The 24,024-nt window shown below is 43.4% G+C and overlaps 1 protein-coding gene across 1 annotated transcript in view; it reads left to right on the top strand.

Moving 5' to 3' along the window:
- The window catches only part of DNAH14 (dynein axonemal heavy chain 14), a 476,940-nt gene that overhangs the window by 42,477 nt on the left and 410,439 nt on the right, over nt 1–24,024 (top strand). The window contains exons 10-11 of the mRNA XM_084624945.1: nt 11,924–12,036; nt 23,905–23,967. Of these exons, the coding sequence (XP_084481071.1) occupies nt 11,924–12,036; nt 23,905–23,967 (176 nt within the window). The remainder of the gene's footprint in view (nt 1–11,923; nt 12,037–23,904; nt 23,968–24,024) is intronic.

Raw genomic sequence — 24,024 nt, 5'->3', positions numbered from 1 at the left:
AAGGTAAGCAGCAGGATACGGACCCTGGACTTCAGGAAAGCAGACTTCGACTCCCTCAGGGAACGGATGGCCAGGATCCCCTGGGGGACTAACTTGAAGGGGAAAGGAGTCCAGGAGAGCTGGCTGTATTTCAAGGAATCCCTGTTGAGGTTACAGGGACAAACCATCCCGATGAGTCGAAAGAATAGTAAATATGGCAGGCGACCAACTTGGCTTAATGGTGAAATCCTAGCGGATCTTAAACATAAAAAAGAAGCTTACAAGAAGTGGAAGGTTGGACATATGACCAGGGAAGAGTATAAAAATATTGCTCGGGCATGTAGGAATGAAATCAGGAGGGCCAAATCGCACCTGGAGCTGCAGCTAGCCAGAGATGTCAAGAGTAACAAGAAGGGTTTCTTCAGGTATGTTGGCAACAAGAAGAAAGCCAAGGAATGTGTGGGCCCCTTACTGAATGAGGGAGGCAACCTAGTGACAGAGGATGTGGAAAAAGCTAATGTACTCAATGCTTTTTTTGCCTCTGTTTTCACTAAGAAGGTCAGCTCCCAGACTGCTGCGCTGGGCATCACAAAATGCGGAAGAGATGGCCAGCCCTCTGTGGAGATAGAGGCGGTTAGGGACTATTTAGAAAAGCTGGACGTGCACAAGTCCATGGGGCCGGACGAGTTGCATCCGAGAGTGCTGAAGGAATTGGCGGCTGTGATTGCAGAGCCATTGGCCATTATCTTTGAAAACTCGTGGCGAACCGGGGAAGTCCCGGATGACTGGAAAAAGGCTAATGTAGTGCCAATCTTTAAAAAAGGGAAGAAGGAAGATCCTGGGAACTACAGGCCAGTCAGCCTCACCTCAGTCCCTGGAAAAATCATGGAGCAGGTCCTCAAAGAATCAATCCTGAAGCACTTGCATGAGAGGAAAGTGATCAGGAACAGCCAGCATGGATTCACCAAGGGAAGGTCATGCCTGACTAATCTAATCGCCTTTTATGATGAGATTACTGGTTCTGTGGATGAAGGGAAAGCAGTGGATGTATTGTTTCTTGACTTTAGCAAAGCTTTTGACACGGTCTCCCATAGTATTCTTGTCAGCAAGTTAAGGAAGTATGGGCTGGATGAATGCACTATAAGGTGGGTAGAAAGCTGGCTAAATTGTCGGGCTCAACGGGTAGTGATCAATGGCTCCATGTCTAGTTGGCAGCCGGTATCAAGTGGAGTGCCCCAAGGGTCGGTCCTGGGGCCGGTTTTATTCAATATCTTCATAAATGATCTGGAGGATGGTGTGGATTGCACTCTCAGCAAATTTGCAGATGATACTAAACTGGGAGGAGTGGTAGATACGCTGGAGGGGAGGGATAGGATACAGAAGGACCTAGACCAATTGGAAGATTGGGCCAAAAGGAATCTGATGAGGTTCAATAAGGATAAGTGCAGGGTCCTGCACTTAGGACGGAAGAACCCAATGCACAGCTACAGACTAGGGGCCGAATGGCTAGGCAGCAGTTCTGCAGAAAAGGACCTAGGGGTGACAGTGGACGAGAAGCTGGATATGAGTCAGCAGTGTGCCCTTGTTGCCAAGAAGGCCAATGGCATTTTGGGATGTATAAGTAGGGGCATAGCGAGCAGATCGAGGGACGTGATCGTTCCCCTCTATTCGACATTGGTGAGGCCTCATCTGGAGTACTGTGTCCAGTTTTGGGCCCCACACTTCAAGAAGGATGTGGATAAATTGGAGAGAGTCCAGCGAAGGGCAACAAAAATGATTAGGGGACTGGAACACATGAGTTATGAGGAGAGGCTGAGGGAGCTGGGATTGTTTAGCCTGCAGAAGAGAAGAATGAGGGGGGATTTGATAGCTGCTTTCAACTACCTGAAAGGGGGTTCCAAAGAGGATGGCTCTAGACTGTTCTCAATGGTAGCAGATGACAGAACGAGGAGTAATGGTCTCAAGTTGCAGTGGGGGAGGTTTAGATTGGATATTAGGAAAAACTTTTTCACTAAGAGGGTGGTGAAACACTGGAATGCGTTACCTAGGGAGGTGGTAGAATCTCCTTCCTTAGAGGTTTTTAAGGTCAGGCTTGACAAAGCCCTGGCTGGGATGATTTAACTGGGAATTGGTCCTGCTTTGAGCAGGGGGTTGGACTAGATGACCTTCTGGGGTCCCTTCCAACCCTGATATTCTATGATTCTATGACTTCTTCAACCTTCATACCATGTGGGAATGGTTTCAAACAGCAGCACCCTCCTTTCCCATACCAAGCACCCATTGGGTTGGCCATCTAAAAGGAGGGGCTGCGGTTTTCAGGTTAACGTGCAACAGAAACCCAACTAACCCTTCCCCCCCACCGAATTCTCTGGGATGATCATTCTCCTGAAGATAACAGAGAGGTAAAGAAAGGATCTTGCTTGAATGCAGAAGACACCAGGACCATACGCTGCCATGCTTTGTTATGCAAGGATTCCAGACTATGTGCTCCTGGCCTGGTGTGGTAAAGTGTTCTACCGTGGAGGATGGAATAAGGCTGCCCTCCCCAGAAACCTTTTGCAAAGGCTTTGGGAGTGCCTCCAGGAGACCTTCATGGAGATGTCCCTGGAGGATTTCCGCTCCATCCCCAGACACGTTAAGAGACTTTTCTAGTAGCTGTACTGGCCGCAAATGCATCCCAAATCTTCAGGGAAAATTAATCATTAAACACGCTTTTAAACCATGTATTATATTTACAAAGGTACATTCATCAGAGGTGCCTTCTGCAGCTTCGTGGTCTGGGAGCCCGCCTTGGGAGAGTTGGGAGGATATTGGTTCTAGGCTGATAAACAGTTCCTGGCTGTCGGGGAGAACAGTTTCTCCGCTTGCCTGCTGTGCGCTATCCTCCTCCTCCTCATCCCCAAAATCCTCATCCCTGTTGCATGAGACTCCCCCCTTGCAGGTGTCCACGGACAGGCGTGGGGTAGTGGTAGGGCTCCCCCTCCCCCAGAATTGTATGCAGCTCATCATAGAAGCGACATGTCTGGGGCTCTGACCTGGAGCAGCCGTTTGCCTCTTTGGTTTTTTGGTAGGCTTGCCTGAGCTCCTTAATTTTCACGTGGCGCTGCTGCGGGTTCCTGTTGTAGCCTCTGTCCATCATGCCTTTGGAGATTTTTGCAAATATTTTGGCACTTAGTCTTTTGGAACGGAGTTCTGTTAGCACAGATTCATCTCCCTATACAGTGATCAGATCCAGTACCTCCCATTCAGTCCATGCTGGAGCTCTTCTGCAATCCTGGGACTTCATGGTCAGCTGTGCTGATGAGCTCGCCACACTGGCCAAACAGGAAATGAAATTCAAAAGTTCCCGGGGCTTTTCCTGTATACCTAGCTAGTGCATCTGAGTTGAAAGTGCTGTCCAGAGCGGTCACAATGGAGTATTCTGGGATAGCTCCCGGAGGCCAATACCGTCGAATTGTGTCCACAGTACTTCAGATTGCTCAGAGCTCAAATATGAAACTGCAGAAAAACCCGAGTATCTCTGGAGTAAGTTTAGAAGTGTGAGCAACAAGGGTGATGTCGTGGTGGGAGTCTGCTATAGACCACCGGACCAGGGGGATGAAGTGGACGAGGCTTTCTTCCAGTAACTCTCGGAAGTTACTAGATCGCAGGCCCTGGTTCTCATGGGAGACTTCAGTCACCCTGATATCTGCTGGGAGAGCAATACAGCGGTGCACAGACAATCCAAGAAGTTTTTGGAAAGCGTAGGGGACAATTTCCTGGTGCAAGTGCTGGAGGAACCAACTAGGGGCAGAGCTCTTCTTGACCTGCTGTTCACAAACCGGGAAGAATTAGTAGGGGAAGTAAAAGTGGATGGGAACCTGGGAGGCAGTGACCATGAGATGGTCGAGTTCAGGATCCTGACACAGGGAAGAAAGGAGAGCAGCAGAATATGGATCCTGGACTTCAGAAAAGCAGACTTTGACTCCCTCAGGGAACTGATGGGCAGGATCCCCTGGGAGAATAACATGAGGGGGAAAGGAGTCCAGGAGAGCTGGGTGTATTTTAAAGAATCTTTATTGAGGTTACAGGGACAAACCATCCCGATGTGTAGAAAGAATAGTAAATATGGCAGGCGACCAACTTGGCTTAACAGTGAAATCCTTGCTGATCTTGAACACAAAAAAGAAGTGGAAGATTGGACAAATGACCAGGGAAGAGTATAAAAATATTGCTCGGGGATGCAGGAGTGAAATCAGGAAGGCCAAATCACACCTGGAGTTGCAGCTAGCAAGAGATGTTAAGAGTAACAAGAAGGGTTTCTTCAGGTATGTTAGCAACAAGAAGAAAGTCAAGGAAAGTGTGGGCCCCTTACTGAATGATGGAGGCAACCTAGTGACAAAGGATGTGGAAAAAGCTAATGTACTCAGTGCTTTTTTTTGCCTCTGTCTTCACGAACAAGGTCAGCTCCCAGACTACTGCACTGGGCAGCACAGCATGGGGAGGAGATGACCAGCCCTCTGTGGAGAAAGAAGTGGTTCAGGACTATTTAGAAAATCTGGATGAGCACAAGTCCATGGGGCCGGATGCGCTGCATCCGAGAGTGCTGAAGGAATTGGCAGATGTGATTGCAGAGCCATTGGCCATTGTCTTTGAAAACTCATGGCGATCCGGGGAAGTCCCGGACGACTGGAAAAAGGCTAATGTAGCGCCCATCCTTTAAAAAGGGAAGGAGGAGGATCCTGGGAACTACAGGCCAGTCAGCCTCACCTCAGTCCCTGGAAAAATCATGGAGCAGGTCCTCAAGGAATCAATTCTGAAGCACTTAGAGGAGAGGAAAATGATCAGGAACAGTCAGCATGAATTCACCAACGGCAAGTCATGCCTGACTAATCTAATTGCCTTCTATGACGAGATAACTGGCTATGTGGATGAGGGGAAGGCAGTGGACGTGTTGTTCCTTGACTTTAGCAAAGCTTTTGACACTGTCTCCCATAGTATTCTTGCAAGCAAGTTAAAGAAGTATGGGCTGGATGAATGGACTATAAAGTAGATAGAAAGTTGGTTAGATTGTCAGGCTCAACGGGTAGTGATCAATGGCTCCATATCTAGTTGGCAGCCGGTATCAAGTGGAGTGCCCCAAGGGTCAGTCCTGGGGCCGGTTTTGTTCAATATCTTCATAAATGATCTGGAGGATGGTGTGGATTGCACCCTCAGCAAGTTTGCAGATGACACTAAACTGGGAGGAGAGGTAGATACGCTGGAGTGTAGAGATAGGATACAGAGGGCCCTAGACAAATTAGAGGATTGGGACAAAAGAAATCTGATGAGGTTCAACAAGGACAAGTGCAGAGTCCTGCACTTAGGATGGAAGAATCCCATACACCGCTATAGACTAGGGACCGAATGGCTTGGCAGCAGTTCTGCGGAAAAGGACCTACGGGTTACAGTGGATGAGAAGCTGGATATGAGTCAGCAGTGTGCCCTTGTTGCCAAGAAGGCCAATGGCATTTTGGGATGTATAAGTAGGGGCATAGCAAGCAGATCGAGGGATGTGATCGTTCCCCTCTATTCAACATTGGTGAGGCCTCATCTGGAGTACCGTGTCCAGTTTTGGGCCCCATACTACAAGAAGGATGTGGAAAAATTGGAAAATGTCCAGCGGAGGGCAACAAAAATGATTAGGGGACTGGAACACATGACTTATGAGGAGAGGCTGAGGGAACTGGGATTGTTTAGTCTGCGGAAGAGAAGAATGAAGGGGAATTTGATAGCTGCTTTCAACTACCTGAAAGGGGGTTCCAAAGAGGATTGTTCTAGACTGTTCTCAGTGGTAGCAGATGACAGAACAAGGAGTAATGGTCTCAAGTTGCAGTGGGGGAGGTTTAGGTTGGATATTAGGAAAAACTTTTTCACTAGGAGGGTGGTGAAACACTGGAATGCGTTACCTAGGGAGGTGTTAGGGGGCTTATTCCTTCACCCACTTACTTCCCTGGTCCTTCTCGCATGAACAGAGAGCAACAATACCCGAAGTCCAAAGGTGCAAACAATTGGATGTTTATTGGGTGAACTTCCAGCAAGCATGATTCCAGTTTCCTTCCTTAGTATCCTCCTTCCCAGCTCTGACACCACAGAGCCTTACACCTGTGTCCCCTTACCCAAACATGATTCCAACTTCCTTACTCCCATTCCCTGTTCCCATTTCCCCCTTTAGCAAAACATGATTCTAATTTTCTTACCCCCATTCCCTGTTCCCATCTCCCCCACCCACACACCCACCCACTTCCTCATTGGCTACAGATTATATAGTAAAACTTGAGTTCTGCTTAGCTATACCTTAACCAATCATTTTCCTGAAATTTAACTAACCAATCCTAACATATTGTAACATGATTATGTAACCAATTATATCCCCCCACCTTAATTAGTTTATACCCAGCAAAATTAATTATATAGCAGACAGGAACAATCACAGAACCAGACAGAGATTATACAGACAAACAATAGCAAAGTGGGAACTATAATGACAAGACAATACAGAAGTGAGGATTTCACATCCCAGCTATTGACAAGTGAGTTCTTGCCAGACAGGATGCTATGAAACTAAGTTTCCTTTTACATTTTCTAGGCACTTCCCTTTCTCTGGAGGAGATAGGAATACAATCCTGTCCTGATAGTGCCTAACAGCCCAATAGCACCTTATTTCAATATGACTAGTTTGGAATGTGAGGATGTGACTGTTCGCTTCCTAGCTTATGGCTGCCTCTGCTGCTTAGCCAAAGGCCTTAGCCTAAGAACAGGGCTTCAGACTGTCACAGTAAGAGAAGGCCCTTACACCAGCAGACAGTGATTTTGATTCTTCTTTTATACCTCTAGAACTAGCCAAGTGATAAGAATACACCTAAATTCTTAAAGTGCAGGCCTTTGCAGACAGGCCAGAATATCTTTATCCTAACAGGAGGTGTTGTGTTAAGGTTCTTTTCCCACTCTGAACTCTAGGGTACAGATGTGGGGACCTGCATGAAAACCTCCTAAGCTTACTTTTACCAACTTAGGTTAAAACTTCCCCAAGGTACAGATTAATTTTACCCTTTTCCCTTGGATTTCCACTGCCACCACCAAACTTTATCTGGGTTTACTGGGAAACGTAGTTTGGACACGTCTTTCCCCCCAAAATCCTCCCAATCCTTGCACCCCACTTCCTGGGGGAGGTTTGGTAAAAATCCTCACCAATTTGCATAGGTGACCACAGACCCAAACCCTTGGATCTTAGAACAATGAAAAAGCATTCAGTTTTCTTACAAGAAGACTTTTAATAGAAGTAAAGGAATCACCTCTGTAAAATCAGGATGGTAGATACCTTACAGGGTAATTAGATTCAAAACATAGAGAATCCCTCTAGGCAAAACCTTAAGTTACAAAAAAGACACACAGACAGGAATAGTCATTCTATTCAGCACAGCTCTTTTCTCAGCCATTTAAAGAAATTAAAATCTAACACATACCTAGCTAGATTACTTACTAAAAGTTCTAAGGCTCCATTCCTGGTCTATCCCTGGTAAAAGCAGCATACAGACAGACACAGACCCTTTGTTTTTCTCCCTCCTCCCAGCTTTTGAAAGTATCTTTTCTCCTCATTGGTCATTTTGGTCAGGTGCCAGTGAGGTTACCTTTAGCTTCTTACCCCTTTATAGGTGAGAGGATTTTTCCTCTGGCCAGGAGTGATTTTAAAGGGATTTACCCTTCCCTTTATATTTATGACATGGTGGAATCTCCTTCCTGAGATATTTTTAAGGTCAGGTTTGACAAAGTCCTGGCTGGGATGATTTAGTTGGGGATTGGCCCTGCTTTGAGCAGGGGGTTGGACTAGATGACCTCCTGAGGTCCCTTCCAACCCTGATATTCTATGATTCTATGAAATTCAACCTGGCAATGTCGATTTCAGAGCTAATCCCCTCAGTGGGGAGGAGTACAGAAATTGATTTTAAGAGCCCTTTAAGTCGACAAAAATGGCTTCGTCGTGTGGATGGGTACAGGGTTAAATTGATCTAACGTTGCTAAATTCGACCTAAACTCGTAGTGTAGACCAGGGCTTAGATCTCTTGTGTTTGATTCAGTTGATCATAGGATGCTGCCATCTCATCTGAAAGATGGGGTAGAAGTCAAAGGAAACCGTCTTAGGAGCTTGAATCCTTCCTTTGGGGCTTCACTCAAAGGGTGGTGGTTGCTTTGCTTATCAGCATCCTTACATGTGGAGCGTACTGTAAGGCTCACTTCTCTCCCCTCTCCTAGTCAATATTTACATGCAGTCACTAGAAGAAATTGACACTCCACTTGCTTAGTTACCAACAAATGTGCAAATAACAGCTCTGTTTATCCTTCACCAAGGCCCTGATTTAGATAAGCATCCCTATGGGGGGAGGGTGTTTAAAACTCACTGAAGTAAATTGGGTTTAAGGATGAATTCTAGACTTATTTATGGACTTCCCCACTGATGCTGAACTCATATAACACCAGCATTTCAAGACAGTTCTTCAACTCAGCACCTGATACCCAACAAGTGTAAGTGCACAGAGGTAACTCTCAAAGAGTAACTGTCATAAGCATAAAGCTAAGGGTAGCCTAGAATTCCTCCTTACCTGTAAGTGGTTAAGAAGCTCAAATAACCTGGTTGACACCTGGCCAAAAGGATCAATGGGGAAAGAAGATACTTTCAAATCGGGGGTGGGGGAGGCTTTGTTTGTGCTCTATGTTGTGTGTTCTCTGGGGAAGCAGAGAAGCATCAGGTCAGAAAACTCCTTCTCCTAAAATCATCCTAAAATGAGTCTCAGTATTGCAAAAAGAGTAAGTAAATAAGGCAAGGCGCGTTAGATTATCTTTTGCTTTTAGGTTGTGAATTTTTCCTATGCTTAGAGGGAGGTTTATCCCTGTTTTTTTGTAACTTTAAAGTTTTGCCTAGAGGGGAATCCTCTGTGTTTTGAATCTGATTACCCTGTGAAATTACCTTCCATCCTGATTTTACAGAGATGCTTCTTTTACTTTTTCCCCCTGTTATAATAAAGTTCTGTTTTTTAAGAATCTGGTTTACCTATTTGATTGGTAGATTATCCTCAAGCCTCCCCAGGAAAGGGGGTGAAGGGTCTTGGGGGGATATTTTAGGGAAACAGGAACTCCAAGTGGTCCTTTTCCTGAAACTTTGTCTAACTCACTTGGTGGTGGAAGCAGTACCCATCCAAGGACAAGGAAGGATTTGTGCCTTGGGTAAGTTTTTAACTTAAGCTGGTAGGAATAAGCTTAGGGGGTCTTTCATGTGGGTCCCCACATCTGTACCCTAGAGTTCAGAGTGGGGAGGGAACCCTGACAGCAACAATTATTGATGTCACCTCTTTCTTAGCAGAGGTTCTCACTGAGATGATGCTTAGGTCCCTCTTCTGAGTTGATACAGTTAATTTATAACTCTGTATGAGTAGCTGAAATTGTTCCTTTCACTGTTCATTACTTTGCATGTATCACTATTGAAGTCGGTCTGCACTCATGTTGCCCTTTCATCTAATTTGGTTAAATCCTTTCGAAGTTCCTCACAGTCTTCTGTGGATTTGACTAACCTACATAACTTTATCATCTGCAGTTTTTGTTGTGCCACTGCTTGCCACCCTTTTCCAGATCATTAGTAAATGTATTAAACAACACCAGACCTTGTGCACAGCCTTTTGTTGAGGGACTTTGTCAAAGACTTTTTGAAGAGCTAAATAGAGTATGTCAATACAGTTCTACTCTGTTAAGAATTTTATAGATTAGTGGCACAATTTCCCTTTGCAGAAACTGTGCTGGTTAGACCTTATCATATCAGGCTCTTCCAGGTGTTTTATTCTATTTTTTATTATTGAGAGTGCATCATTCCTCTAGTGGTCTTACAACACTGCCTCCCCCCTCCCCACCCCTCCCCCCCTCTTTGAACATTGAGTCAAGCTTAAGCTGTTGGTCCTTCAGTATTCTGGGATAGAATACCTAAAAGGTGTCCTTCAAGGACTCTGAGCTTCAGGAAGCTCTACCCTTACATGAAACCTTCAGAATACAGGAAACTCTGTACTTTTACTGTTTGAATAAACTGTAATGCCCAATGTCCCTATAGTGTGACTGTGTAATCTAGTAACATTTCTAAAGGACCTATCACAGTAATGTCTAACTACTGTTTCCGGGTGCAGCTAGCAGAGATTGTTAATCATTATGAATTGTGTTGTGATGTTGGCTAGAAAGTGAAATGAGACCATCATACTCCCTTTTAACTGTAATCTAATCAGGATTTTGACTGAAGATCTCATAATTAAAAAGTTTATTGTGCACTGATCCCCTGTGAAATGTTGCCTCACAATCACACAGGCACTGTGAAGTAGGATATTTGACATTACAGAAAAGATTGATTTTTCCGAAATCCTCTTCCAGTAAATATGATGATGTCAAGCCTTTAAAACCTTATCACCACGTGGTTCATGAGGTATAAGATGGGTCAGACAGACAGATCCTCTTTCAAGTGTTGAAGTATCAGTTCAGTAAAAACTAATAGCATTTCACACACAGACAGATCCTTATTATAGGATGAAACTTGATTGTCTTATCACTTTTTTTTGTGTAGATAACATTGTGTCCTTGACTAAAGCCCTGTATCTGTGACTTGATTCAAATTGCAGATAAAGCTATTGCTATGTTTTAAAAAGAATATAAGGAAGCAATCCAGGAACAGTTACGTTGCCTGATGTCAAGACCTATTGGCTTTGTCTGACTTTGCATTAATCCTGCAACTGTTTCCTGTGCGTGCAGAAGGCAAACATAACAAAGCCAGGCTTGATTAGCCTTGGTTTTTATGATTGCTTTTTAATATTCACGAGAACAATTATGTCTTAGATTTATGTCTTATTTTGGACTGTAAAGAGGAACTTAAGAACCATTCAGATTGTTGTAATTTAAACAAAATGATAATTTTATGTGCTTCTCTGCCAAGAAGCATCTTTTGGATCAATTGTATACTGCGATGCTTGAAAAAAATATTCTGCATTAAACAGTATGGACACTTTTATATAAAAAAGAGCTTGGTTCAAAAATTCTTGTTTGCTGCTAACAGCATAACTTAGCAGTAATAAATACTGATTCGTTGTATCCCTACATATAACTGATTGCAACAGAAAATATAATTTTATATAACTATACTTATATAACTATACTTTATTTCAGAATTTTCTATTACTAGCTGAAGCTGTTCGTTATCTGTTTTTTCATATCTACTTAAGTTTATACTGAGATTAAATATGAGGAAAGAAAAACGGAACAGTTAATTTGCTACCTCTAAACCTCCTGTATATTTTACTCTTTTTGAGTAGCATAGAAAGCATGTGAATGGAGAGTCACAGTGCTAGAAACCGATGGTTAAATATATATTCCAGTCAACAAACAACGAAACATGCTGTGTTCATTTGTATGGGAATGCAGAGAGAGGAGGGATATATGTGTGGCGTTGTAGAAAAAACAAAAATCTTTGAAATGCAAAATTTTGGCTATCTGCAGTCAGCTCTGCTGGTAACATAGTATGTTGCCATGTAGGACTCCTTGGTTAATATCCAGCCTAATTCATTCTCTCACCTCAAACATGCAGGGTCTCAAAACATTCAGAAGTAGTACTCTTAGACACTGAGAAGGGCACATACTACATAATTTGTGAGCAGCCTCTAAGAGCCTGGAAGAAAGGAGCTTCGCAATCCTACACAAGCATAGCAGCTCTTTCAGCTGCTGATTTTCTATTTGCCTACTATTGCCATGCAGCTGCTATTATTAACCAGATTTTGTTTATTAGAGCAGTTAATAAAATGTCAGATTTACTCTGTAGCTAGTAAACTATGTATTGCAATAGTGGAAACTCCATAATGTCGCAAACATCTTGAAGTAATGACTATTTTTTATTTAATTTTTCTAGTTTTCTGTAGTACACAAAGCAGAAGAAATGGAAATAGTTCCTGTAATAGAATGGCTGCGTGAAAGACAACTTTATTATATGATATGTAATTTTAATGTGTTTTCCAATGTCCGGTAAGAGAGAGAATATATAAAAATAATATTAGAAAATATTATAATCTGATAACTTGACAATGCCTTTCAAAATGCCCACTAATACCATGCCTACAATAATTTGTCAGTTTCATAAATTGATATTCTTTCCAGAGTTATGCTATCTAAGGATGACCAACAAAGAGAAAAATATTTGAGAGTGATTTCTTTTTCTTTTCTCCTCTATTTTTTGTGTGGGGGAAGATTTTTGCTTCTTTATTTTAACCTTAGACTATCAGGTTTGCCAAGCCATATCTTTTTGGTTTTTGTCAGAAGACTTTGCATACTGTACACCTGATTTTGAGAAGTGGTTTTAATCCTTCTTTCATGGTAAAGAATGCATGAAATGACTACCAGTACTCAGTCCACATATAGAAAGCTGTTGAGCAGTCCTTTATGTATTAAAGATAAAGCAAAATCTTTGGTACTAAAATTGTCTGTTCTTCTGATTCGTTATTGTGGATACATCCATAACAATGCCATAGTTAAAGGATGAGTTGACCATTTCACTTAAAGCAAGATTTAAAATCCCTCTATTGCACACTTTGTTTATTTGGGCTTCCATTATCAATGTTGTTATCATTATCAGTTCCTAGCTTCTGATTTTATATTCATTACTGTCAACTTCCTGTGTCTTCCATTTGTTTATAAATATATAATTTGTATAGCTGTCTTTACTTCCTCTTTAAATCAGGTCAGTTTTTTAGCCAATACAACCTTCTTCCTTGGTTGTAGCATTTAGGCTTCTAGTAAAGAATTCTTAAACAATTCCCAATAATCATTTGCATTTTTCTGGTTAAATTATTCTTCACAGTTGATGTGGCTCATAATTGTTTTCAGCTTTGTGAAATTGGCCCTTCTAAGTTATCAAATATATATATTACCGGTCTGGATTTTATTCTGTTTTCACATTATAAATGTGATCAAGTCATGATCACTTGAACTTTAAGCTATCATTAATTTTTAGTTCTGTGATGAATTCCTCTGTATCTCTCAAGGCCAAGTCTTATACAGAATCCCCCCATATTGGCTACAACACTTTTTGAGTTGGGAAATTTTCTATAATATTAAGAAATTCCATGGATGTTTTAGTACCGGCACCATGAAATCTCCAGCATATGTTGCTCAAATTGAAGTACACAAAGATTTAGCAGGTTTTCCCTCTACAAATTGTAGATAAGTGCACAAGGAATCAATCAGTGTGTTCCCAAATGTGATATGGTGGTCTGTAGCAGGCACCAACTAAAATGCCATCTTGTGCTTTATCTGTTAGGACATTGATCCATAAGCATTCAGGATCATTTTCTCTGCACTATTGGTGATTCAAACAGGTAATGTCAGTTTTAACATGGGGTGCCATTCTCCCTCCCCTTTTGCTTACTCAGTCCTTCCTAAATAGGTAATAGTTGTTGATTTTAACATTCCAATCATATAATTTATTCCACCAGGTCTCAGTAATACCAACTATATCTAATTTATGCTTATAAATGAACAATTCCAGTTCCTCTTGTTTGTTATCCAGCCTCCTAACACTGGTGTATAGTTAATTAAACTATTTCTTCTCTTCATGTCCTTTGGTTCCTTGACTAATTTTGTTCTCAATATCTCTATTCTGTTCTGAGAACTTATATCTCCTCTCTTTTTACCCTCATGTTTTATTAATTTAACCCGTTCCTGACTACTCTGTCCAGCCTGTTCCTGAGGCAGTTAGTTCCCCTTCTACTATGGTGGAGGCAATCCAGTATATACAGCCCTCTCTCCCCATAGAATGTGAACCAATGTTCTGTAGAACCAAAGTCCTCCACAATTTACTTAGCCAGTGGTTCATTTCCAGAATCTTCTGCCTTCTTTCTTCCTTCACTTGCAGGACAGGTAGGATCTCGGAGAAAACCTTCTTCTTCAGGCCACTTCTGTGTTCTGTTATCTGTGAGACAGTCTATGACTCAGTGTTGTTAGTGCTGATATGTACCATCACCAGTGGATGCTTGTCCAATGACTTCAGAAGCCTATCCAATCTTAGAGTTGTGTCTCGTGTCTTGAGTCGGGAAGACAGCATGCCATCCTCTTGTCTGCTTTTCCCTTACAGAATGTTCTTTTGATTAGTTGAGTAATGAATCCCCAGCAAGGATACTCTGTCTTCCTTGGATGGTTGGAGATTTCTTTGTGGGCAAGCTTGATTTTCTTACAGGGTGGGCCGAGGTGGCATCCACAGGAGTGTCTTGTACATCTCTCTGTTCCCTGTACCAGCTGAATCTTGAGAAGTATTGTTCGTACTTTCCGCGTTGAGGACCTGGTGTTGATTGAAAAGCACCAGCTGTGTGGAATTTCTCCTGGTTGTCTTCTCCTTGGTGGCCACAGGCTGCCCATCCTCATCTGTGTCTTGCCATATGGAATGCCATTGTGACCTCTTGCCTCTGATGGCCACAAACTTCTAGGCCTTCTTTGACATCCTCTGTCTTCGACTCCTCAGTGGCCAGCTCCTTTCTTCGTTGAGCCTGGGGTATTGGTATTTTCTGAACCTGGCTGTCTAGGAACTCCTCAACTTCTCTGATTCTTAGTAATGTCTGTACTTATCCTTCCAGTCCAAGAATCTTTCACCAATTTGAAACTTCATTAACAGGAAGTCCCTTCTGGCTGCAAGCAGGAAAGAAAATAAGGCCATTGCAGGTCATCAGCACTCTTTTTTTTTTTTTGGTAGCCTTCTTCAAATTCCACATTAATATAGCATTGACTTGGAAGGAAAGCCTCTCTCACTCTCTTTTTCTAAACTAACTCCAAAACTCTCTGGTTAGCTGCCTCTCTTTGTGTCTCTCAAGTTTGCCTAGTAAGTGAATTTGTATACCAAGTCTCCCTGCTTAGTTTAGCTCTGTCCTTCACCACCAGAGACTTCAAACAGCGGGACTGATACAAAAGCTCCAAGGGTCAGAGCTTCCCAGTCCTTACCAAGGCACCAACAAACAGATCCGTCTCAGGTGTTTTATGCCGGGGGCAATGGACCACACTTGCAACCCTTACACAGAGAACAAACAAACAACCTACAGATAGATCAAATGCACTACTCACCAAGCCCTGCTACCTCCAAGCACAGAGTCTGTTAACTGGCCTTGTTACAGCTAAATGTTAAACATCCAAAACATTTCAAAATGTAGCCCTCAGTGTCACATTTTTTTGCCTCACTGTAGCTATATAACATGTCACAAACTCCACACTTCTTTATTTTCTTCGCAAGGTGAAAGCCACTTTTTACATTTAAAACTCAACCAAAACAGAGTTATTCGCATTATTTCTTGGCTATGGTTGTCAGAGTTCTGAAGGCAACTCATGACCCTTAGGAGGGTGGGCAGAAGAGCAAGGGAGTCAGTTTCATAGAATAGAATTATATGACAGAGACCTGATTGTCAGAATTGTTTCCTATCCACCTACAGTGCCAATGTAAGCATGATCAATGAGATTTCAGGAGTATAGCCTGATATAATAATAAGTGAGGGTTGTTCCAGTGTGTAACTCTGCCATGTACAAATAGTATTTTCTGCAGCTCCGTGTATTGCACAATTCTGATTTGTGTGGGCTATTCCCCTCTTGTTTGCAGTGTCTGGAGTACAGCATGATCTAGTCATGTCCCCTTCCATGGTCTGCTCCCAGATCTTCTGCCTCTGCAGCCGTAGTGAAATGGTTCATTTGTGCCCAACTTTTCTTAGCCAACTTATTAGTTTATCCATTTTTTTCAGGTAGTAGCACCATCCTTTTTTCACAAGTGATGGTTCCTATGTGTGTTCCATTGTGTGTATTCAGGTACTCCATGTGCTTCATACTGGCAATTTAAATAATGTCCATTGGTCCGTGCATGCACCCCTGTTCTCCTCATGCTCCGTATGGAGCATATAAGGGGCGGAGTGGACTGACCGTCCTTCCAGTTCCTTCTTACAGCCACATGGCTTGAATCAGAACCTCCAGAGTTTCTCCTGTTTCTTCAGCCTTGTCTTCAACCTGTTTATCTTTAATATAGCTAGTGTAAATAGCTTCTAGTAATATAGTTAATACTTAATTAGATTCCCCACCAAGAGGAACTCTCCACCTCCTCCCCCATAACTCCTCAGCTCCCATACTGAGCTCAGCTCAGTATGGGAATTGGTCTACGTTCAGAAGACATGGGTGTAAAAACTCTCTCTCCAATCTGTGCTCCTTCTCAGTAAGCAACGTCCACCAACGCTGCTTTTATTGCTTTGGGGAAGCGCATATCTCTGCCAGGTGCAGTATTTGTTGCTCGTTCCCTAGCTGTACCTAGCTGGTGTGGAAATTTCCACTTAAAAAGCACGTCACAGAAAAGGCTACTAGGCCCTGGTCTGACCCTCTCCGCATACATTGGCAAGAGTCAGCAAGATGTGCACCTCCTAGATGTGCATGAGGCCTGACCTAGGAGCAAGGGGGATCACAGTCTCATCAGGAGGGCAGGGAACGCTTTCATAAATACAAGAGAAGATCCCCCTTTAAGTCTATTCCATAGAGGACTGATTCGATCCTGTCCAAGTTGGAGAAGTCTTCGTGCCCAGCTCCTAGAGACTTAGACTGTCCGAAGTCCCAGGGCCATAATAAAAAGGCTCATAAAAACGGGGCTTCATTGGTACCAGATTGCACTGCCGCTAACCATACCAGTCATATTGCCCAGGTCAGAAGACCAAGGACTGCCAGTACTGATGTAAAGTATCTGTTGGGAACCTCCATCATCAACAACATATAGACCTGCCAACCCAGAGCATCCCTACTTTGGCTCCATCAGTATGGGCAGAGAGAACTCCACACAATGCAGGGAGAGCAAAGAGACATACCATCCCAAAGGACATCTTTGTTTTTCCAGATCTGCAGTCTCCCCTGTTGTTAGGACCATCCCTCAGCAGGGAGAGTTTGATACCACCCGGGGATATGGGCTATAGAATAAATCTATCTCCCATCCCCTATACTAGCCACAGCTTTCTGCCATCGGAACTGTTGGCCCCCCATATTAAACCAGATCTGGCCTTTTTGTCATTAGGAGAATTAGAGCTACCAAAGGAACCATCATCACCACCTCCAAGGGAGATCAGTGCAGGCAGGAGATCAAGAGTCTCCTGGAACCAACCTCCACTCAAACACACCCCTCAAGATTGGTAGTACCCCATGAGGCCCTCCACAACCCACCTTCAGTCGCTCCTGTTGGGGCCCATGGAACCCATATGCACAATACCCAGGGTCAGAACAATCTCATAGGAAGTCATTCCACCCCCAGCCCTCCAAGAGAACAACCAAAGCTTTCTTGCGACTCCGTAGAAGAGAACTATTAGTTGGATCTACCATTTCCACTGGTACTAGCACAACTATCTTCCCCATCTCCTATTGTCTCAGCTTCACCATCCTTTCTGGATGGCCTAAGCAGTTTTGAGAGCTGCTGTGCAGGGTGGTGGAGGAAATTCAAATCTGCCTCGAGGAAGTCCAGGATACAAAACACAAGATCCAAGACATCCTACAACCCACAGGATCCAACTGTTTATCACTAGCGAGTCTATGAACTGCCTTGTAAAAGACAGAGGGCAAAATCCATGATACCCTGTACCTTCCAAGTCAACCACATCAACCCAACCTCACCTCCTGGCAAAAAAGATACTTTTGACCGGAAGCTCTGGAGTTGTGAACCACTGTTGTTGCTGTCTCCACGGAATCTTCCTGTCACTCTTTTCCCACAACTGGAGTGCAATAACAATGGACGTGTGGGTGCTAGATATCATCCATTCCAGCTAGCTACATCATCCAGTTTCTCTCTGTATCCCCTCAGAAAACCCCTTCCGTCTCTCGTCGTCAGGGACCATTTTCATAAGGAGCCACTCTGCCAAGAGGTAGAATCTCTCCCCTCCAATGGGGAGCAATAGAGGGGTACTTCTTCAACATCAAAGAGAAGGGTTCTATTTGAAATATTTCCTGGTTCCCAAAGAGAAGGGAGGGTGGAGGCCCATTCTTGATTTCCCCTACCCCCCAATTATAATTCCGTTTGGTTACACTGGCATTGATAATACCTTTCCTGCGAAAGAATACATGGGTCACAGCTCTCAGTATGAAAGATGTGTACTTTCATGTGCATAATCACCCCTGCACAAAAGATTCCTTAGCTTTGTGGTGGGTCCTGAGCGCTATCAATTCAAGGTGCTTCCATTCAGTATACCAACCACACCAAGCATCTTCACCAAAGAGTTTCTAGTAGTAATACCATAGTTCAGATGAAGCAGCTTCAGTGTCTTCCCGTACTTAGATGATTGGCTTCTCATTGGCAGGATATGTCTAGAAGTGCTTGCATCAACCTCATCCCTGCTTCAGCATCTTTCATCCCTAACAGTCTGTGAGAGTTTGGAAAAGTCTGTCCTGTTCCCGATGCAAACTGTAGATTTCATAGGAGCAACTTTAGACTCAGTCAGGGTTCAGGCTTATCTCCCGATGGAAAGATTTCACGTTACATGCAACCTGATAGGCCAGGTTACATGCAACCCTCAAATGTCAATCTGGATTTGTCTTTTTCTTCTGGACCACTTGGCATCATGCACCTCTGTTGCACTGTTTGTCAGACTCCAGCTCTGTTACCTGCAGATTTGGCCCTGAACAGTATCTGTACTAAGCAAATACAACATGAATACCATAGTAACAACCTGTATCATGTTGAGGACCTCACTAACTTGATGGAAAGATCCTGAACAAGTTTGTGTGCATGTTCTTTTCCTATCACCTGTACCCAACAAGTAAATAATTGTAGATTCTTCCCTGACAGGCTGGTGAGTGCTCATGGACCATCAGCTCAGGACATTTGGGTGTTCCAAGAGACCACAATGCACATCTGTCTTCTGGAACTCTGGGCAGTCTGAGAGACTTGCAAAACTTTTCTACCTTTCATTCATCCACCCCCCCCCCCGGCCAAAGAAGCTGCAACTCCAACCCAGAAAAGCCTCATCTGGAGACCCAGAGCAGAGTGGGGAGAGATTCCAAGGAGAGAGACTCACAGTCCAGGAGGGTATATCCTGGGACAGAATAGGATCGCAAATTAAAAATCCTGTCCTCGATCCCTAGCCCTAAAGTAGGTCTTAAATTCTCTGGGGTGAGAAGCAGCATTCATACTCTACTTCCCTTCTCCCCAGCTTGAATCAGGGAAATTTCAGTGATAATACCCCATGTTCCAGGCAGGTGGAGTGGGACTACAAAGGGGAGGACATTGAGGGAGACATACCCAGAGGGCTCAAGGTTCTGAATAAAGACCATGTCCTGGCTTTAGCCAGGCAGAAATACCTAGAAAGCCAACCTAAAGGGCAACAAAATCCAAGAAGAGCAAGAAGGAAAATAACCAGGTAAAAAAAAAACCCAAAGAGATATTTGTCTTACACAGACATCACCTCTTCTACTGAGGAAGGGGAGCTCTCAGATTCAGGCACTGAGCACACATGGAAAAAAAATGCAACAAACTCCCCCTCCCTACCCCCCAAAAGTTTAAACCTATGTACAAAAAGGTTGCATCCACAATCCAGATCCAGCCTGAATAGGCATTAGAGGATAAGCCTGAAAGCAAATACCTGCTTTCTAAATTCTCGCCTGAGACTGCAATCCTGCTGTAACCATCCTTCAAGGATGTATCAGAGAGAAGTGGGAAACTGCTAATAGGGGAAAAAGCATAAGCAGGAATTTACTTGGATATTACAAGTTGGAAGAGCCAAAAAAATGCCATTATGGATCTACCAAAGGTTGATGTTGAGGTGGCATCTCTAGCAAAAGACACAGTAATCTCATCTCGAGTGTATTTTTTTCCTAAAGATCCCACCTGATAGAAAGGTGGAAACTACCTTTGAGGCTTTGTCAGACACCCTCAGATTATCCCTGGTGGCTACATTCTTCACAGGAGTCTGTGTCCTGGCTGGATATCCTTAAGACTGGGAAGGATGGAGGCTTCTGGTCTACACTTCAGGACGTTTTCCTGGCAACAGCCTTTATGGCAGATGCCTCAATGGATGCAATGAGATTTTCAGCTGAGTCCATGGCATCCAGGTCAGCAGACACCTCTAGCACACATCTCATTTAGCTTTGCCCCAGGAAATTGATGCTCACTGCAAACAAATTCTGTGATCCTCTAAATTCACAGGCTCGCTTCTCTTTTGGGGGAAAAACTAGATAAAATAATGACAGAAAGTGCTGCCAAACTGGAACAGACCCTCTCTGCCACACTCAGTACTCTAAGGAGGGACCAGAAACCCAGCAACAGACAAAACCTTTCCTGTTGCCTATCCTCTTGGCAAAGGTACCAGAGGAAAGAAGACAGGTTTATCGGGGAAAATCCTGGAACTGGGAGTCGGGTGGAAAATCTAGAGGTGGATCCATCACCTCTAAGAGCTCATTATGAAAACAAATGAATGTGCCTCCACCCAGACCTGAGTGTAGGAGGCAGAATTTCCCACTTATCAGGAAAAAGGTCTCTATCGACCAGAGACAAGTAGACAAGAAAGGTAGTGAGTTGTGGCTACTCTCTCAAATGGAGGGCCCCACCCATCTCTTCATCCAGTCCCCCTTCTTGAATGACCCCATCAAATGCAAACTGGTGTTAATGAATTCTCACATTTCCTGGACATAGGAGCAATAGAAAGGGTTCCCTCAGAAGAAAGATTCTTAGGTCTACACTCCATTTTTCTTAATTGTCCAGAAGCGTGGGCTGGGGTGTGGGGCAGCAGGTCAGAGCCAACTTGGGTCTCAAATAGCTCAACAAATAGATCTGTGGATCTTGCAGATGTATATATCCACATTCCCATTCAACCATGCTACTACAGATTGCTGAGATTTGCTTACAGCACTGCCAACTACCAGTACCAAATGCTTCCTTTTGACTTTTTTGTCAGCTCCCAGGGTCTTTAACAAGATGCTTATGACAATAATAGCCAGAATGAGGTGCCAGGGCACTCACTTGTATCCCTTCCTAGATGACACCTTCATCAGAACTCCAACCCAAGCAACAGAACACATTGCCGTAGTCAGGTCTTTGGATTTGCTTCAAGCATATGGATTTGTGATAAACACCAAGAGTAGCTGGGAATATAAATAGACTTCTGTGACAAAGGTCTATCTATTGCCAGACAGATTTCACAAGGTACAGAACGTGATTCCAGTTGGTAAAATGTTCAAGTCTGACCATAGCTCAATGTTTACGAATAATGGGCTGCCTGGTTTCATGTATAGGAGTCACTCCATGGACCATGTCAGGTGCCTCCAGGCCTTTCTCCTGAAAATATGGAACGTTTCAGCATAATGCATGCAAGGTTCTGAATCAGGTGCTAATTTCTCTAAAATGGTGGGCAGTCTCACAGAACATTGCAAAGGTCTTCCCTATATCTTCCAGATGCACAGGTACTCATAATCGATGCTATCCTGAAGGGATGGGGAATGAATCTGGGGCACAGAAAAATGCAAGGTACCTGGAACCCCAGGGGAAATTAATCAAATGGCAGACTGGCTCAGGAGATGCAGTCAGCAACTCAACATGGTGATTGAATTAGTAAGTCTGCAGTATGATTTTTCAAGAGCTCAGTCTTCTGGCAGTCAACCTGTTAGCCAATCATAAGAACACAAAGTGGCCAAAGTATCTCACAGGGATGCAGATGCCAAATCTCTGGTGATGGATGCTCTTTTGCACAGATGGCTACAAGGCCTGCCATATGCTTTCCCCTCTTTCCATTTCTAGGAAAGGTGATCCTGTAGATAAGTCGAGGCAAAGGCAATAGGGTGCTAACTCCTTGTTAGCTAAGGAGATTGTGGTTCTTCAACCTGTTTGAATTGAAATTGGAGCCACCAGTATAGCTACCGGTGAGACTAGACGACATTGACCAAGTCCATTCTTCCATACAGACCCAGACAGGCGCCTGCTGTCATCCTGGCTGTTGAGAGGGAAGCTTAGCTATGCTAGGATTATCCTACAAAGTGATTGGAACGCTACTGTCTGGATGAGTCTCAACGCTAAAAGCCCCGTCTTCCATTTTATTAAGTTTAACTCATTGGGTCAACACAGCAAGAATCCCAGTGATCCTGGTATCCCAGGTATCCTGTGTTGATCGGTTCTTTCCTGCTACCCAGAATGCATGGGTTCACAGACAGACTCTTGAGCTGAAGAAGTATGTCATTTATTTGGTGCTTCAGTGTGTGATCAGTCCATTGAAACAGGGCACAGCATAGGTTTAAATGCAAGCATGCTCCCTCATTCATGAGCTCGCCTTAAATAAATTGTTACAAAGTTATTCACTTATATATTTCGTAAACACTTTTTCTGCCTTAGCACTAAGATTAGTTTGCTAACTCAGTTGTTTACCTGATCAGCTGACCCAGTTGTTTACATGATCAGATTGCTGGCTCAGCATTTTACCTGGCTGTTCTCTTTCCTTGCCAGACAAGCATCTTTCCACATGTCCACATCTAAAGTAAACGTTCTACATATTACATCATTGACTTTCTTTAGGAAAGAATAAACCAGAAATTTCACCATAGGTCCATAGTCTGCCAGATATCCGCTATAAATAATATTCTATTTGCAGGATTGCTTGGTTCCTTGACCGAGACCCCTTAGGTATTCATATTTCTCAGAGTAGTCAGATTGGCTAGAACTGCAGTTAGACCATTTTTTCCCAGTTGGGAGATACCAATCACACATCTTTTTAAGCCACTGTTACAATATCTCCATTTTACCTATTCATTATAACCTGTTTTCTGGTCGCCATCATGTCTGCTAGATGAGTTTTTGAACTGAAAGCTTTATCTGTGCAGGACCCCCAGTGTGTATCATGATGACAGATTGGTGTGAAGAATCCCAGAATCACTCTTGCCTAAGGTGAATTCATCTTTCCATGTTTCACAGAAGACTGTCATCCTTTCATTCTGTCCAAAGCCAGAGCACCCAATAGAAAAGCTGTTAGCACGCTTTGGGTGTTGGAGCACTAACGAGCTATATCAAGCCTACTGCATCAACAAGAAGATTGGGCTTCTTATTTGTATTTCACATGAAGTGCCAAGTATCCAAACTTTTGCTAGCTAGGTGGATCAAGCTATGCATCGTTCAGGTATGTAAGGCAACAGGTACTCTTTTTTTCCAGACGTCATCCAGGCATGCTCTAGTCTAAAGGACCTATGGCGACTTTGTGGGTGGAAAGAGCTTGTGTTTCCACTGCAGGGGTCTGCAGGGCAGCAACATGGTCCTATATTAACACCTTTATTAGAATACTAAAATCAACTTTCTGTCCCCTGCAGAGGCTTTGGCAGGACGGTTGTGCAGGTGTGAGTCTAATAATAGCATTACTATTTTGAGTGAGTAAGTTGGAAAGGGGGGACTTCCTAACTCATTCTGTTCTGTGTTGTTTTTTATCCCTCCCTACATTGGTTCACTGCTTGCTACTTCCCATATATATCAGAATTGTGGGAAATGCTGAGATCAAGAATGGTAAATTTCTTACCTAATAATTTCTTTTCTGCTAGCAGCATTCTCCCACAATTTTTACCCTCCCTGGTTGGCATCCTAGCCAAGGGACTGAATTTAATTTCAATATTCATGTTTGAAGGCCACAGCCTACTGTACATAGTTTATTAGCTGGTGTTTACTAACCATATTCTACAAGTTTTTAAACAGTTTTTGAATTAATCATCTGGCAGCAGGCCAGAGATTAGGGGCCTGACTATCCCAGGCTGTGCTACAGCTTTGAACTGCTTCCAGAAACTGCACACAGGAGGGGGATACCCTACACATATCATAATTGTGGGAGATGCTGCTATCAGTAAGGAAATTATTAGGTAAGGAATTTACCATTTGTTTGTTTCTAGAATGAAGACATATTTTTCCACCTGGAAAATCAATGTTCGAAGAGCTAAGATAACCAAGAGCAAGTAAGTTGCCATATGATCTGAATCAGTGGCAGAAGGGGGAACAGAATTCAGGCCTCC

The sequence above is a fragment of the Lepidochelys olivacea genome (assembly GCF_965140295.1).
Source record: "Lepidochelys olivacea isolate rLepOli2 genome assembly, chromosome: 3".
Taxonomy (NCBI): domain Eukaryota; kingdom Metazoa; phylum Chordata; order Testudines; family Cheloniidae; genus Lepidochelys; species Lepidochelys olivacea.
The sequence above is the reverse complement of the archived record's forward strand: the minus strand, read 5'-3'. Positions and strand labels throughout refer to the sequence as shown.